Genomic DNA, 17,885 nt, shown 5'->3' with positions numbered 1-17,885 from the left:
TCAATCCACTGGGCTCATAATGGCTTTTTAAAAAATTGAGATAAAATTTTTTCTAAAGTACACAATTCAGTGGGGTTTTTTTTTCAGTATAGTTACTACTATTGAATCCATGACCACTTTTATCATCCCAGAAGGAAACCCCACACTCATTAAGTATTTACTCCATCCCTTCTCACACTAGCCCTGGCAATCACTAATCTCTCTTTCTATGGGTTTACCTATTTGGACATTTTACATAAATGGAATCACATATGTGGCATTGTTTTCTGGCTTCCTTCCCTTAGCACACTGATTTCAAGTTTATACATGTAGCATGTATCAGCACTTCATTCCTTTCCATGACTGAATAAAATACCATTATACATTTGTTTTATGCATTCATTAGTTGATGGACATTTGGGTGTTTCCACTTTTTTGCTGTTATGAATGATACTGCTATGACTATTCATGTACAAGTTTTTGTTGGGACATATGTCTTTAATCCTCTTGAATATATACCTAGAAGTGGAATTGCTGGGCCATACAGTATTTCTGTTTAACTTTTGAGGAATGATCAAATTATTTTTCATAATGATTACATAATTTTGTTTTTACCAGCCAGTATATGAAAGTTCCAATTTTTCCACATTCTCACCAACAATTGTTATTATTGATTTTTTGTTTATTTATAGCCATCCTAGTAGGTTTGAGAGGTATCTTATTGTGGTTTGATTTGCATTATCCTAATGACTAAGGAGTTTGGGCATCCTTTTATGGGCTTATTAGCCATTGGCAAATCTTCCTTGGAGAAATGTCTATTCAAGTCTTTTGGCCATTCTTAAATGAGGTTGTCCTTTGTTAAGAGATGTAAGAGCTGTTTATACATTCTGGATACTAGGCTTCTATCAGATATGTTATTTGTAAATATTGTAACCCATTCTCTGAGTTGTCTTTTTGCTTCCTTACTACTGCCCTTAGATGTACAAGAGTTTTTGATGAAGTTTGATTTGTCTTGTTGCCTGTGCTTTTGGGGTCATTTAAGACTGTTATCATTCCAAAGCCACTACATTTCCTTCTAAGGCTTTTATCATTTTAATTCTGACATTTTGATATTTGGTATGTTTTGAGTTAATATTTATATATGGTATGTGGTAGAGGCCCAAATTCATTCTTTTGCATATGGATGTCCAGTTGTCCCAGCACCATTTGTTAAGACTATTCTTTCTCCCATTAAATGGTCCTGGCACCCTGGTCAGAAGTCAGTTGAACACAGATGAATGGGATAATTTATGGACTCTCAAGTCTATTTCATCACACTGACTTTTTAACTTAACTTTATAAAGAAATCATTTTTAGAATTATTTTATTCAGCATTTTATCTCTAAAACTTCCAAAATTACTTATCATTTATTCAGTTGATTGAAATGAGCCAGAATCAAAATGCTGTAGGAAAAATTTACTAAAAATCAAAAGAATGGTTTTATAGCAATATTATGACATGTTACACTATGTTACAATTATGTACTTTGTTATTAGAATTATTTCTAAAAGCATAAATCGATGAGACATTAAAGAATCCATTTCAGTATATCTGAAAAGAAAATTATAACTAAAATATTAGATACTATATAGTATAATATAAAATATGAATGGATACATGAAATAAGGATTTTTAATATTTAACTCTTTCACAAACTTATGTATAACAAGAATAAAACAATACAGTTGTGCATTTAATGTTCTCTGTCCTCCCAAACACTATTCTGTTCTGTTACATTCTCTCATATAGTGAACATTTCTTTGAGAGAGACATCACATATGTACAAAAAAAATAGAAAACCATGGTTTGGTTGACATTGCTGAGGTTAAAGGACCCATTGCAAAAAATAGATTTTTCTTTTCTCAATATTCAAGCCACTCCCTTCCAAGCATTCATTAACTATCACGTGTGAAGTTTTGGGTATGTTTTCTAAACTATGGACTACTTTAAAAAGATGTGTTTTCCAGATTTGTCACTAGAAGCATCCATGCATTTTGGGCATCATTTTCACAGTCCTCATCTTCATTGTAAGGCCCTTTATTATCAAATAGTCTGAAGGCGACAAGGCACATTCCATACCTCCCCCCCAATCCTCTTATGTACAAACATAAAAACATGTCTCAAATAATTAAAACATACAGCACATGCTTGGATACCAATGCTTTGAAGAGATGTCTCCCAGTTACGAGCACCCTGAGTTTCTCATTAAGAGATTCTACACATGACCTGATGGAAATTTGTTCACTTCTGGTTCATTTGAAAGTGAACCTTAAAGGAAAGGAGTGTAAAAATCTATCACTGCTATTGAAAACTCAGAATGAATCAAATAAAAAACATTTGATGACTACGAAAACACTTTATCCTTTCACCATGCTCGTAAGGATTTATCTTCCACTTCCCTGCCTAAACAGTTGTAGAAGAACGTTAACACTTTAGGCGCTCCCAGACTCTGCAGTTCTGTCATCCCCCAATAGGGGGCGCCGTTGCATTAAAAAGTGCACTAGCTGCAGCATTTATCTCCTGGGCCTGTATTCCTTCTCCATTTTTGAGATACATTTTAAAAGTCATATAAATATGAATATTATTTCTCCAAACTCTAAGATATTGAGAGTTGAAGAAAAACAGAATTCTTGAAGGATGGTTCTTTTACACACTATCTTCAGAGATATTTCATTGTATGTGACATTCTTGGAGGTTGGTATCAAAGTCCCAAAGTATGAAATGCATCTCGTAAATCATCCACTTCATATAGGGGCTGTAGAGAAGGAGAGAAATAAACTCAGTGGATGACTTTGTAACATTTTGGAAGACAGTAAATTGGGCGGGAGGAGGAAGAGGAGATAGGAAGTGTAGAGGAAGGAAATAAATCCCGAGGAGAGTCTAACAGATCAGACATGTGAGTGAGGGAAGAGAGGGGAGAGAAAGGGGTCTTAGTAGAGGGTTCTGGACTGTGAAACAATAAAGGAGGGGGTTCAGTTGTAGGAGAAATGACAACACAAATGATAAAGAGAAAATAAGGTTTTCATAGGACGAGAAATAATGAGAGTTTGTGATAAATGGACAAACACACACATGAAGGCCCACACGCGTACATGAAAACGTAAGAAGTGTAAGTAGCTCCAGGAGAAGATGACTCAGAGAAAGAAAATGAGAAGCAAAGGAGCCCCTTACCAAAAGGATGCGTCGGAGCTGTCTGGATAGACGAACTGAGTTTTCATGCAGCCCCTCCCAGGCTCTGAAAGTTTTTTCACGATTTTCCACGAAAGTATTCCAGCAATAAAAATAATCTTTTAAAAGGGGAGGGAGGCAACAGAATATAGCTCAAATTTCAAATCAAGAGGAAAGAAGAATCCCCAGTCCCTTTTAAATTCTCATTTCCCTCAAAGCCTGTGTCCAAGTCATGAGTTCTGTTCTTCCAGTTCTAGGTGATTTTTTTTTTTAATTTTTATGAGTTTATTTAAGCCAAAACTGACAACCGCCAGGAAGCAGGATCTCAAATGCTCCTCTAGCTGATAAGTTTTGGCTCCAACGGTGAACTAGAATCCTGGTACAACTTTGCTCCTTGTATGTCCCCCCTGAATCTTCTCCATCTGAACTGCAGTCGTGAATGACAGCTGCTTCCCTGAGCTGGAACAGTAAGCAAGGTCTCCCTCCTACCTTTGAAGGTCATGATGGCGATTTGAACGCCTGCGCGGTGCAGCCGCCGCAGACCCTCGGGCTCAGCCTTGCGGTCCTCGCAGAAGTAGAGGCGCGCGGTGAAGATTCTCAGACTGAGGTTGGGGTTCCCTCTCAGAAAGTCAGCCACGTGCCGGGCGCAGTCGTAGCAGGGACTCCACGAGGTGAACCAGGTGACCCGGTAGCAACGGCCGGGGTCCAGGTCCCAGTCGGAGATGTAGCGCAGGAAGAGCAATTCCACGTGGCAACCCGACTGGAGAGAGAGCAGAGGACCCGGCTCACGTTTACTGGCCTGTTCTATGGTGCCCGTCACTTTGCAGTCATTAGTTCATCTCCCACCCACAGTGATCTTTTCGGGGGCAGCTACAGTTCTGTGCTTAGGTTACTGAAAGGTTAAGCAACTGCCCCAAAAGGCCCAGCGATGAGCCCAAACCCTTTGCACCCTTGGCCTTGCAGAGTGGAGAAAGGCTGTGGGCTTTCTGTGGGGTGAGGAGGACTGAATGAGTTGAGTTGGGATCGAGTAGCATGACACTATCTTAGTAGAGATTTAATATGTGTTTGTGAAGTTATCACAGTTTTTGTGCCTTTGAGGAGGAGGAAAGTGGCTTGGAAGTGCCTGGTGATTTAACATTTTGGGAATACACAGTACCACTAGGTGGAAAGTTTATGGTTGGGAGGGCTGGAAAAGGTAAAATAGATTATGGCGAGGCAGCCCAGTGTTGTAAAAGCAATTAAATAATGTGTTTTAAATATTGTGTTTGCTCACCATATGATTCCTGTGACTGTAATAATAACCACAATAGTGAGATATAGCAAGTCCACTTAGGATTGCAGACAAGACCCAGAATTTGAAAACTGTGGTTCCATCACCCTTCATGTGACTTAAACAGGTTACCCAACTCTTGGATCTTCTAATCTTATCAGTAAAATGGGCTGGGATGGTGTTATGAGGATCACATGGGAGGGTAGTAAAGGGTTGGTACCAAATAGGAAAGAGATTAGAATGTAAGATAATTGCAGTGACAAAACTGACGTAACACAAAGAAGGCAAAGAGAACTGGACAGTAAACAAGCACTAAATAACGAGCCAGCTGATGTCATTCCACCCACGGGTTCTTCCCTGGGATGCCACCAAGACCAGATGTCTCTGCATGTTGTGAGAGAGGAAATATTCATTGGCAGATTATGTAAACCCATCTGGATTTTGGTGAAAAAGTTTTTTGGAAATGTAATCCTCTGATCTTCTAGATGTTGAGAGATTGATTTAATTAATGAACCAATAGAGGCTTCCCTGAGTTTTCTGGGGCTTGCCATGCTGAATGTATTCACTGGCCTATGCTCTATGTGAGCAGGAGGGAATAGAAATCATTTGGAAAACAGAACTGGCCATCATTAATTTTTCCTAAAAGTTTCTTCCTTAATTTTCAAAAATTCTAAAGACACAATTTGTTTTTCGCATTGAAAAAGAGGATTTTATTTCTTTATTTTTAGAGAGGGGGGAGGCAGGGAGAAAGAAGGAGAGAGAGAAACACCTATCAGTTGCCTCTTGCATGCCCCTATATACCTCTACCCAGGGACCTGGCCCACAACCCAGGTGTGGGCCCTGACTGGGAATCGAGCCAGTTACCTTTTGATTTGCAGGACAACACCCAGTCCACTGAGCCACACCAGTCAGGGCTGTTTTTCACATTTAAAATTTAGCTTGAATGAATTGATAATATCTCCCCAAATCAAAAGGCTCTTACCTTTGATTTTTTCCCTTAATCTCAAAGGCAATTTGGATGCTAGAGAAAGGGGAGGATAATGTGCCCGGCGTGATGGAGAGGACATTAAATGCCATTGTTTGGGGCATATTATATCTATTATGGTTGCATGGATATGTAAAAAGAAAACAAAACATTATAGGAATCTGGTGGGGACAGAAGCAATACTTTTAGAAGCATTCTAAAAGTAGTACTATCAGCAGGTAGGTGGCTCTAAAAGTGCCCACAGGATAACTTTTAATTGCCTGGAAGCAAATATTAATTGATACCTTATTTCGAAGGTGACCAAAGTCCAATGAAAAGGAGGTGGCACTGTCTCGCCGCTTCACCACATAGCACAAGTAGGTCTCGTGGCGACCCTTAGCCCAACGGACGTTTTTGAAATGGTAAAGAAACTTCCTCTGCTTCATCAGGAGGCTGTGGGTGAAAGGAGGAAGGAAAGTGCAGGGTTACCACTCATTCTCTGGTCACTCATGGCTTTCCTATGGCTGTTTTTAAATCTGCAGTCACTTGGGCCAAACCAGACAAGATGCCCTTGCTTCTTTTGCCAGAAGTCTGAGACCTACTGTGCTTGGAATCCATTATAAACTTTTCGTGCTTATATGTAAGACCAATGGAAAGACAGCAGGAACCCAAAGCTATACAAGCTCACAGGACAGTCCCCTCCCAAAGTTCTCTTCTAGGTGACAATAACTTGGAATGGCAGACTTGTTCCTCAGTCCCATGATTGTGTTTTCAGGTTTCCCTTGCAATCTCTACCTCAACGCTCAATCTGTACTACAAAGTCAGTGTGGTCAGAACAGTATTCCTGAACTGCCCTCTGCCCTGACTGTCCTGCTTCTCCTCCTGAATGTTCCATCTCAGGTAACCAGGCTAAAAGCTGGGAATCCTCTGATTCTTCTTGCTCATCCCTTCTCATATTTAATTAATGATCAAAAATTATTCATTCAAGCCTCCAGATATTTCTTGAATTTGGACCTGCTGTATTCTCTCTATTCTCTACTTCAGTCCAACCTCTTGTCTTCTTTCACTTGTACCTGTTGTCCTGGCCTCTTAACTGGTCTCTCTGCCTCCAAGTCCCTCCAAAATAACATTTTCCATGCCACACCAGAGCGATCTCACCAAAACCGAGGTGTGGCCATGTCATTCCACGCTGAAAAACCCCTAAGGAGTCTGTTTGGCTCACAGGATAAACTCCAAACTCTTTAATGTGTTATTTAGGCCAGTTTTTACATTGGACATCAATCTACAGTTTTCGCTTCCTTTCCTGGTACTTTCCCCGCTTTACCACCACTTCAGGCCCCCTCTTGCAGCTGGGTCCCCTGGCACTAGTCTCCTTTCCTCTTTCTGTCTAGACATCTTGCTGCTGGAGCTTCCTCTGACTAAGAGCTTTTTCTATTGGGCAAAACCCACACATTCCTCAAAGCCTGATCACAATGACAGTTTCCACTGTTCTAGAAAGACCTTTCTCACCACCACTATCCCAAAATTACTAGGCAAAAATCGACTGATAGCAACAAAAAAACCCATTCGGTAGTTTCCTATTGTTCTCCAGCTTATCTCTATCAAAGAATTCCTCCTTTGTTATCAACTGATTGCTGGTATCTGTCTCCCCAAATAGGCTTTGCATTTTGAAAGAATCACTTTATGAATAATATATATTGCTAAAAGTATAAAAGCAATCCTTGACTGTTGTCAACTTTAGTAGTACAAAAAAGTAGAGAGTTATAAAATTTAAAATATTAAAGGATTTTAAAATTGGAATATCAGTCAGTGTCTAATGATAATTAGACATAGTGTCTAATTACTATTATGCTTTTCCTTCTGTCTTTTACAAGCATATATTTACATGATTTTGATTATGCTCATTTCTATACTTTTGTATTCTGCTGCTCTTTTCACTTGGCAATGTAATCTAAATATTATTCTACATTCACACAGAGGAACTGGTCCTTCCCCTCTGTGTTTCCTAGCTCCTAGAACAGCGTCTTGCATATTGTAAGCACTAAATTGAATTTGTGGACATACTCTCTGCTAACTCAAGTTCCTTTGCAGTTGTGAACGTAACACAAGCTATACAGTGTGGTCAATCCCAAAGCACTAACAGCCTCTAGTTTTTGTCTGTCTTTTCCAGAAATGTATTTACCCAATTTGTGGAAACAATGCTGCCACCTAATGGCACTGGACAGAAGTGCAAAGAATTTGTAAAAATAAACACTTGGTCAAGGATTTGAATACCGTTTGCTGGCGAGAGAATTGAAACTTTTTTCACTTTTTTTTTTTTACACTAATGTATAATTTACATACTTCGCTCATTTGAAATGTGCAATTCTATGAATACTGGCAGATGTAAATACCCCAAACTGCTACCAGAGTCAAGGTACAGAACGGTGCCAGGGCACACTGCCCCCAGTTTCTTCATCCACCTTTTCAGCCACTTCCTCCCTTTCCCCCCAGGCAACCACTAATCTGCTTTCTCTTACTATAAATTACATTTTGTTTTCCAGAACTTCATATACTTCGTACGTGATCTCTCCCTTTGTGTCTGACTTCTTTCACTTAGTACAATGGCTTTGGGGTTCATTTCTGACGTTGCGTGGGTGGGTGGTTTGTTCCCTCCGCTGGACAGTACGGGTTTCCATCACAGGGATGCAGCACGTTATGTTGGTTCCTGAACTTGCTCATGGGCTTTCGGATTGTTTCTACTTTGGGGCTAGTGTGAATAAAGCTTCTGCCAACTGTCATTTACCAGTCTGTGTGTGGGCAGATGTTGAGAATAATTATTTTAATAATGTGATACACGAGATAGACCCTGGACTTAAAAGTGAAGTATCCACATGTCAACCTTATTAAGTAGGTAAACAAGGACAAGAGCTTTTTTATAGCTGTCACAATTTCAATGTCTCAATTCACATATGTGGATCTTATCGGAATAACTTTAAAACCTGAGGCAGAGAACTAAATTTATCATCAATATACACATTATGCATGCCAAACAATAGAAACTTAGTCAATTATATTATTTTAGAATTAGAAATGCACATTTGGCAGGAATCTAAAATGAATGCTAACAAAAATCTGATAGTAACTGGCTTTATTTTAAAATAAAAGTAACTCATTATGGTAATCACCATGGTGCTATCACTATCATCATTACTATTGTTACACACTTAGCATATAATAACCCATAGCATAGATAAGTTGAATACATAATAAATGCTTAACACGTACTGAAGAAGAGTGCTTAATAAATACTGAAAGGAAAAAAAAATTCTCTCTTTGGGGCCCAGTCAGTTTAAAATAGAGTAAGAATCCTCCCATACCAATAAATTCCTTTTATATTTAACCCACCCTTCTGGGCTGTATGGATGAGAAGGCCGGGATGGGGGTAGGTAGTGGCAACCAGATCATGCACTGAAGGCAGAGTGGCAGGGACCAGACCTGCTACCCTGACGAGGACCAAGTGTTCTGAAAGTTATGGAAAATGACATGAAGTAGGTAAAGGAATTCAGATGGACTTTTACTTCCCACTCCACATGAAAATGCAGTCATTCACTGTCTCTGCCAGAAGTTTCCTGTCACAATGAAGCGAATCGCATGACTGTGACCTGTTAGTTCGCTTTCCTGATCCATCAGCTAGCTCCCTTCAGCTGTAGCAAGGAGCCTGTTTCCAGCACCCTGTTCTTCTCTTGGTTTCTCTTCTGAGTGCAAAGGACTTTGCAGAGGCCGTTTTTAGGCCTACAGGTTGACAGCTGCTTGAACAGCTGTGCTCCGCGAGGCAGAACACTGGCTGCATCCCCAGCAACGCAAACCAGAGACAACTGGGTAAAACATGATCATGCCTGAGTCCCCCTCTCCTGCACTGTGCCATCCATCACTACTGTGCTCGGCAGGTACTCCTTTCCTGAACGATAATTGTGTGTTTCCCTCTCCCTCCTGTTGAATCACATCTTCCCTCCTTTCGTACTTGTCTTTCTCTGAATTTCAGCTACTGATTTTACCCCTGTTTTGCATTTCATTATACACAAATATCTCCACTGAGCCCTTTACCTCTGACATACCTCAGATTAGTTTTCAAAACTTCATTGAAACTGAGCAGACATTCAACATTTTTTCCCTCAAGAAATTTTTCTGAAGAACACTTACTCTGCCATTAAAAACCTTAATTCTGTTGTGTAAATTCTTTGCGAAAGAAGTAAATTGAGATTATTCTCATGCATGTGGAGGAATAAATAAAAGTAAGAATAGTCTGTGATAGTAACTCAACTGACATAAACTGCATGTGAAGACATTGTTAAAAATCTTGCAGAATACACATTTAAGAAGTTCAGCCATGTCTAAAGAAATTAAAAGACTAAGTAGTAAAAATACCATGAGCTGCCTCACCATTGGACATATAACATTAAATAATTTGCTTGACTGAATTTTTCTCCTTATAATAGACACAGTCATAGTGATTTTCAAGCTATTAAGTTTAGTTTGCAGGCTGGTGCTCACTCCACTGAGCCACACCCGCCAGGGCTGTTCAATCTATTAAGTTTGAACATTGGCACTTAAAAAAATAATTTCCTCCCTATGTAACTAAATTATTCAGTAGAGTCTCCCTAGGAAAGTTTACCTTCAAGTGGTTTTTATAGTTGAATATTTACAAAATTATTATTACAATGACCACTACTGTTTTTAGTATAAGTATTGCTTTTTTTTTTTTTTCATGATTTGAGTCTCTGAACATTTGCTGTGTTGATATTATTACCACAAACTAGTTCTAACTGCAGTGGAAATCTCAGGACAGGTCAATACATGTCATAAAAGTTCTTTCAGATACGAAAGAGAGAAAGTTAGGCAGACAACATGTAAGATCTGAACAGAGGATGAGACAGATCCAGAGACACAAATCTGCATATTGACCAAGCAGATCTTGTGAATCAGATAGTGATAGGAGAGAAAGGGACAGATACCAATCTCATTGCTCAGATGTGCTGGGAGAGCAAAGCCAAAGCAGCCACCCATCAGGAGATGGTCTTTTTACCTGTCCATAGTGGAGTCCAGAGTGTCTTTCTTGGCTCCCCAAAAGTCTTAGGCCAGGGAAAGCTTGCCTCAAGCACAGCTGCTGCACTGACTGACAATGCATTGGCCCAGTACATTTAAATTTGAGCTCACCCTTTTGGGCTCCTCCCCCCCACAGCATCATCACCACCTGGTCCCCCAAAGGCCTTCCTCTTGTTGGGGCTCAGTGAAGATGGGTGGGTTGTCATAGGCAGTCACATGGGCAAAGCGATTTAAAGGCCACTCTGCTTAACGTATAGGTTCCTTTCAGGCTGCCTCTCTAAAACTTCAGTCCATGCTCCACAGGTAACACAGATCAGGAGACAGTAGCATAGACCCTTTGTAAATTGTAATTATGGTAATTTTAAAAGCATAATAATAATAATGCTCATTTAAATAGCATCTTGTGTTCTGTGAGCTGAAAACATCTATTTCCTCATTTAATTAGACAGTATCTCTGAATCCCAATGGAGACCAATGCTAACAGTTCCTACTTTGTGACTGAGCAAGTAAACTCAGTCAGTTACATAGGACTTAGGACATAGAAATTTTGCCTCCCAAACCACTAATTTTTTTTCTGATTATATTATAAGAATTGCCAGGAGACTGGATGACTAAGAGTAATTTTTGCATAAACCATCTTTTCATGAAAGCCACATATTAATTTGAAGCCGGAAGCAGCAGCATCCCAAACAATAAAAAGTTTACAGCATCAGGCAGAATCAGGATCTAAATGACTCCATTGAACTTGGAAAATGGGTTGGGCTTTTCAAATACAAGGCCTTAAGTTCTTGCCCTTATTCAAAGTGGTCTGTTATAGATTTTGCTTTGCCCTCCTACTTCAGTCCATATGCATTTTATTTACTCATTCAACAGAAACGTAATACCTACTACATGATAGAATTGTGTCCACTGTCCTCTCTCCCAACACATAACCTGCTCCTCTTGCCATCTTCTCTCCCTCAATGGCAATGTCATTCTTCCCATTGTTCAGACCAACTTGGAAGTCTTCCTTGACTGCTCTCTTCCTTTTAAATCCCAGGCCCAATCCATTAGCAAATCCTGTTAACTCTGCTTACAAAGTAAATTCCGGAACTGGACCACTTTTCACCACCTCCAGGTCCAAGCAACTTGAATTATTGCAGTTAGCCTCCCAACTGGTCTCCCCGCTCCCGCCCTTCTTCAGCTGCAGTCTGTTCTCCACACAGCACATGTCAGGCAAACTGGATAAATGGCATGCACAAGATATAAATTTTCTGCCGTGTAACAAATTTAGACAGTTGGCCTAGCATGTAATTAAATCTAAACCTAATTGAAACATGGACTCTGAGCTCTTCATTTTGTCAAAAGAGTACCTGTTGGCCACCTTTTCAGCCGGAATGTTTTCTCCTTCTTTCAGTTTGATGAGGAGCCTCATGAGCCAGGCAGTATGGGAGAGAATGTAGAAAGGCAGCTATTCAATCAATTTCTCAAACTGGTTTCTGAAGGAGAATTTATCTGTGGTTATTTATTTCTGCCATTTTATGAAGTAGAGTTGATAGGGTGTTCAGTAAAGCTAAAAACACAACACAAAATACTCAAAATACATTCTTATATAATATCTCCTTTTTTGAAAATCTTACCTTTTAGTGTATGACAACATAAAGAAGACTCTTTCCAATTCAGTTTGAAAATGAAGATTCTGGAAAGCAAAAAATGCTGCCGTGTTTATTTTGACGTTCTGCTCGCTTGGGAGCAATTCAAAAAGTGTTTTTTTTAAGTAATTTATGAGCAGCACCTTTTTTTATTCTTTGTCAAAGATAACTTTTTACTAACTGAATTATGTTTTTTTCATGGAACAAAACTTTTTTTGTACTGTCCTCTTATAGCGTCACCCAGTTTTAATAAAAGAATCTTCTGAGGTATGGGTCCCCCTGCCTACTGAGGGAGAGCTCTCCTCTGAGCTCGCTTTCTCCAGTGCCATTAGCCGTACTTACGGTGTCTGTTCATTTTATTTGAGAACTATTTACAGAGCACGTGTTAGGTGTTAGCTGTGGTGCTAGGCACTGGGGCTATGGAGGAAAACAAAGTTCTATCCTGTGGACCCCAGGTCTTCACCTTAGAGCTCACTCTGCCAGCCCCCAGTGGTCCAACCAGACCAGAGGCTGGTGGGATTACTGGGTCTCATCACTGCTTCTAGCTCCCCTGTTGGGAATGTACTAACAAGACAGTGTCACTACCATCATCTTCCTTGTCCTTTTGAGCTTCCAGGGCTTGAGTGTGCTGGCTCAAGTGCACTGTCCTCAGGAGCCTGTGATCCCTTAGGCTTGATGAACCTGAACTTCTTCTAAGGGAGTTCCATTTCTCAGGGCTCCTATCTAGGTCCGAGCCAGGGTCTGCACAGCTAAAACCCCTTTTGTTCTCTGTGCCTGCCATTCTTTAAGGTTCCACTTTCATGGCCCTGAGTAAGATTTCAGTTCTTAAGACCAGCATGGGAGTGCTTGCTGTGTTGTCACCCTCACACTACAGAGGATGTGTAGGGTTGGGAGGATTTTGCTCAGGATTGGTACCTGCATTAGCAGAGCAGTTCTCAACATAATGTGCTTGCCTCCCATCTTGTGACTCATTACTTTTCTCTTCTGTGCTGTTACCTAGCTTGGTTCTACCTAAGAAGGGAGTTTAGAACATATGATGAGCGTGAGCACCATCTTTGAAAACTGAAATTCATTCATTTACTGTTTATTGAAGGCCTACTATGAGAAAGCAAAAGGCTAAGCTTTGAAGGGGAACAATGATGTACATTATAGTTCTTCAAGGAATTTATAATTTTATTAAAAGCTTTAAAAATAGACAATACTGTCCTGGCTGGTGTGGCTCAGTGGATTGAGTGCTGGTTTGTGAACCAAAAGGTCTCTGGTTCGATTACCAGTCAGGGCACATGTCTGGGTTGTAGGCCAGGTCCCCACTGGGGGATACGTGAGAGGCAACCAACTGATGTATCTCTCGCACAATGTTTCCCTCCCTTTCTATCTCCTTCCCTTCTTCTATCTCTGAAAATAAACAAATAAAATCTTTTAAAAAGACAATACTTAGCCCTGGCTGGCGTAGCTCAGTGGATTGAGCGTGGGCTGGGAACCAAAGTGTCCCAGGTTCGATTCCCAGTCAGGGCACATGCCTGGGTTGCAGGCCATGACCCCCAGCAACCGCACATTGATGTTTCTCTCTCTCTCTCTCTCTCTCCCTCCCTTCCCTCTCTAAAAATAAATAAGTAAAATATTTAAAAAAGACAATACTTAAATGACATATGAAATAATTAAGTGTTAATAAAAGAGAAACCTGAAAATTATGGAATCATAGCATCTCAAAGTGGAAGGAGCCTTAGTATTCATCTAGCTCTCTTCTTCATTAAATAGGATATGCATGTTTGGATAGAGGCCCAAACCAAAGTGTGTAGCAATAGACCGGGGAGAGGTCAGAACCAGTATACACATATGCTACCCTAGAACATAAAAGTTATGCAAATATTAGGAAAAACCAGTATTTTTTATTTAAAAAATATTTAGAGTAGCCCTGGCCAGGTAGCTCAGTTGGTTAGAGCATTGCACTGATATGCCCAAGTTGCAGGTTAGATCCCCAATCAGGCTATATACAAGAATCAACCAATGAATGCATAAATAAGTGGAAAAACAAATCAATGTTTCTCTCTCTCTCCCTTTCTCTCTCTCTAAAATCAGTAAAAAGTAATTTTAATCATAAAATATTCAGAGTAGAAGAAAATATGCACATTAGTTTTCCTTAAGCTTATAACCTTTCTCCATTTTCCTCTCCCACCTCCATGTAAAAAATAAAAGGCCTCATGACATGGAACATCTCAACACATTTCAACAATTTGAACTCCCCCCTGTATGCAGAGTAAGCCCATACCTGGCAGGCCCATGAGTGTGGTTGCTAATGTAGCACATGCAAATATTGAAGATAAAACATGGATTCCACGGCAATTTCAGCCTCATATAGATTGTTTGGGATTATATCCTCAGATACTGAAGCATTTCTTCTTCTTCTTTTTAAAAGATTTTATTTATTTATTTTTAGAAAGGGGAAGGGAAGGAGACAGACGGAGAGAATCATCAATGTGTGGTTGTGCCCCACTGGGGACCTGGTCTGCAATGGAGGCATTCCCTGACTGGGAATCCAATCAGGGACCCCTTGGTTCGCAAGTCAGCGCTCAATCCACTGAGCCACACCAGCTAGGGCAAGCATTCTTTTTTTTTTTTTTTTTACTTTATTATGCTTAATTTTATTGACAAGAAAACACTCAAGCATTTCTTATTTTATAGTTTGACAGGGGAAATAATTGGGAACAACAATTCTGTAATTCTCTATAGAAAGCACGAGTCCTTGCTAAAGCATCCCAAACAGCCGTCTCCTCCCCTCTGCTCTAATCCCAGTAACAGGACAGAACCACTGAGTTCAGAGGACGAAGAGAATCACTGCTTCACTGAGACCTGGATAAACGGTTACAATTTTAATAAACAAAAGTACTGAGTAGCGCATTCCTGGAGGACAGTCTTTGAAGGTAGAGAGACTCAGGCCCTTTGACTTAGGGAACCGTGACATGGGGAAAGAACCCTTTCCTCCTATGGTCATTCCAAGGATCTACTTAGCCGCTGTGTGTGATTGTGAAAGCAAGGTAACTGGGATGTTTGGGATGTGCTTGCTAACATTTTTCACCTTTTCTCCAGGTGACGGGAACAACAGGAGCGAGGGCAGGACTGTCTGGATGCACGTTTTATGTTTTGGCAGCCATGAGTAGCACAGTCTGGCTTGAGTGATGGCTCATATAAAAGCAATGAGGATGATAAAACTGAGGTGTTATTCATATTTCATACAAGCTTCTTAAGGAAAACTTCCTAACAAAATTGAGAGTTAAGTAGCTTGCATAATGGCTGTAAGAAAATGTTATTAAAGAGGTATGATCTCTTCAGCATAAGAAAGTATCTTTATTTCTCTAAAAGCTGGATTCCCTGGTCACTGTCCTTCATTTAAAGAATGGAAAAATACATTTTTTAAATAATTACAATAGCATTTTTCATTCCTAGAGTTAGTGAGATTAAAAAAAAACAATTTTGTGGGGTTTCATTCAGCTATTTTTAAGTTATTTTTCTTACTAACTGCCCTCTCCCTTTACCAACTTCTCTTGAAAAACCCCAGGACAACCTGGTTAGTTTATTTCTGACAAAAACAACATGACTTGGAAATTGTGCTTCTGGTGTCTGAGGTAAGCCTTGGACACCTGGACTTCACCACCACAATCTTTACCACGGGCAGCACAGGTGAGGTTTCATTATGGCCAGCATGTGTGTCCAGAAGGCCCCCCGGGGCTCCTCCATGGTCTGCATTCCTGTGTCTGAAGGCCAAAGAGTTTAGACATTGGCTCCCCAAGCACTATTTTTGGACAGCAGGTAGATTGTTCAATGTGATACTTTGTTGTTTTTGAAAGAGCCCCAAAAGGGGTCTTTTGTGGGTAAAAGTGTGATTTTTGGAGTGCTTCAACTTCTGCTTTTCCTTATTTTTGTTTTTCTCAATTCACTGCCAGGCATATTACTTTATTTCTCTGGGGTATGAAGAAGTTGAGGGACAGGCCTTTAAACCTATACAGGAATTACTCACTGAACTTCTGCTGTGCAGCTGCTAGGGGCTTATTGAGGTTGAGAGAGCAGCTAAGCAAGCATTCATCAAAAGCCTAGGGATGGGAAGAGGGCTAAAGAAAGAATGTTATTTTTGATGGGAAAATTAACTAAAGAAGCTTCATTGATCATGCACATACAAGATACAGTACAGGGTGGTGGGAAAACTGCAATTTTGTAATCAAGCACATAACGGTTTGAGTTCTGTCTCCGCCAAAGTGTTTTTGAGTGTGTTGTCTGAGACCTTATGTTTTCTTCTTCCCATGTGTAAAACCTGAACAATAATGGCAATGACAGCTAACCTTTATTGTGCACGTACTTAATGCCAGGTTCTGTACTAAGCGTGTTCCATGTATTATCTCAATGAAGTCCAATGGGTACGGATTATTATCCTGATTTTCAGGCACTGAGGTTCAGAGAGTTGAAACAAGTTTTTGCAGAACTGTTAAAAGTAATGCAAACAAATGACTGTACATGTTGCTTAGTGCATGGAAGGTGGTCTATAAAGAACAACTATTTTATAAAATATTATGTTACCAGCCCTAGCCAGGTGGCCAAAAGGTTGAGGGATCGATTCTCAATCAGGGCACATAGCTAGGTTGTGGGTTCAATCCCTGGTCTGGGTGCATATGGAAGGCAACGAATTGTTTCTCACATTGATGTTTCTTTCTCTCTCTCCCTCTTCATCCCTCCCTTTCTCTCTCTCTCTTAAAATCATAAACATATCCTTGGGTGAGGATCAAAATATATATGTGTATGTTCTTTATATATATATAAGGGTAGTAAAAAGGAGGTAAAATATATATATAACAATAGTTGATTTATTTAGAAAACTGGATATTTCAAAAACATAAATTGTGATCACCAAGCTATCTGTTCCCATGGTTCAAAGTTTTCTGATTTAGTAATAAAATGTGAGTGAGTAGTTTTGAGCTTCTCACACCGTATTTCTGTCTAAACAATCCCCAACAGATCATCCCCTGCTGTAGGAAGTCCTGGAATCATATTGGCAAATTCTACCTCCTTGGTTCTCTTGATAATGATAAACAACTATGTTGCTGGTTTATGTATTTACTACACTACATTTTTAATCATTATTTTAGAGTGTACTTTTTCTACTTATAAAAAAAGTGTGCTGTAAACTGTAGGCCATATTATGCCAGCAGCGTCATACAGTCTCGTGTTTACCGAGTTTCTTGAGTGCATCATTTTCTCTTCTGCCTGATTTAATCTCACATGTTTTGTATAGTAACATGCTGTGCACGCTATGAAATCACCTAACAGCCCATTTCTTAGAAGGAATCTCCATTGTTAAGAAGTGCCTGACTGTGTCAGCAGCTCCAAATTCTGTAGTACGTAATTCAGAGGGGTTTCCTCCGCCTTGATGTCCACATCTTCCCCCTCCCCGGAGCCACCCACACATTGGCTAAAAGTACCATCGGAGGATCCCTTCACTTTGTTACTAGAGGTGAGCCGGAAGAGTCAACTACCTCCGCACAATTAGTCAAAAACACCACAAACTCATTCAGTACACTCAGCACTTTGGATAATTTAAGCAACATGGCCCTGCCTCCCATACATCCTGGTTACTTTAGACCTTCATCCCCAGGTTTCTTAAAGGAGGTATGCCTACAGCATAAAAGAAGTAAAATCAAAGTTCTCCCTACTGAGACAATTGTTTTGGATATGCTCTGCAATTAGTAATGTATGCCCCAT

The 17,885-nt window shown here is 40.0% G+C and overlaps 2 protein-coding genes across 2 annotated transcripts in view; one reads left to right on the top strand and one right to left on the bottom strand.

Annotated features, from left to right (window-relative positions):
* RIMKLB (ribosomal modification protein rimK like family member B) overlaps positions 1–17,885 on the top strand; it is a 127,823-nt gene that overhangs the window by 12,101 nt on the left and 97,837 nt on the right. The window lies entirely within an intron of this gene.
* Positions 1,212–10,569, bottom strand: AICDA (activation induced cytidine deaminase). Its single transcript, XM_028533059.2, has 5 exons — positions 10,487–10,569; positions 5,727–5,874; positions 3,677–3,947; positions 3,191–3,306; positions 1,212–2,774 (listed from the first exon to the last, which is right to left on the bottom strand). Exons 1-5 carry the CDS (start codon positions 10,492–10,494, stop codon positions 2,721–2,723), a joined length of 597 nt encoding a protein of 198 aa, XP_028388860.1. The 5' UTR covers positions 10,495–10,569; the 3' UTR covers positions 1,212–2,720.

This window comes from Phyllostomus discolor, chromosome 2 (genome assembly GCF_004126475.2).
Source record: "Phyllostomus discolor isolate MPI-MPIP mPhyDis1 chromosome 2, mPhyDis1.pri.v3, whole genome shotgun sequence".
Taxonomy (NCBI): domain Eukaryota; kingdom Metazoa; phylum Chordata; class Mammalia; order Chiroptera; family Phyllostomidae; genus Phyllostomus; species Phyllostomus discolor.
This window is presented reverse-complemented; position numbering and strand designations above follow the sequence as displayed.

What these genes read in the sequence shown, in the direction of transcription:
- AICDA (XM_028533059.2), bottom strand. An exon ending in CGCCATCATGACCTTCAAAG is followed by an intron (nt 3,307 to 3,676) that starts GTAGGAGGGAGA and finishes CCCTTTTAAAAG; the next exon opens with ATTATTTTTATTGCTGGAAT. An exon ending in AGCTCCGACGCATCCTTTTG is followed by an intron (nt 2,775 to 3,190) that starts GTAAGGGGCTCC and finishes CCTTCTCTACAG; the next exon opens with CCCCTATATGAAGTGGATGA.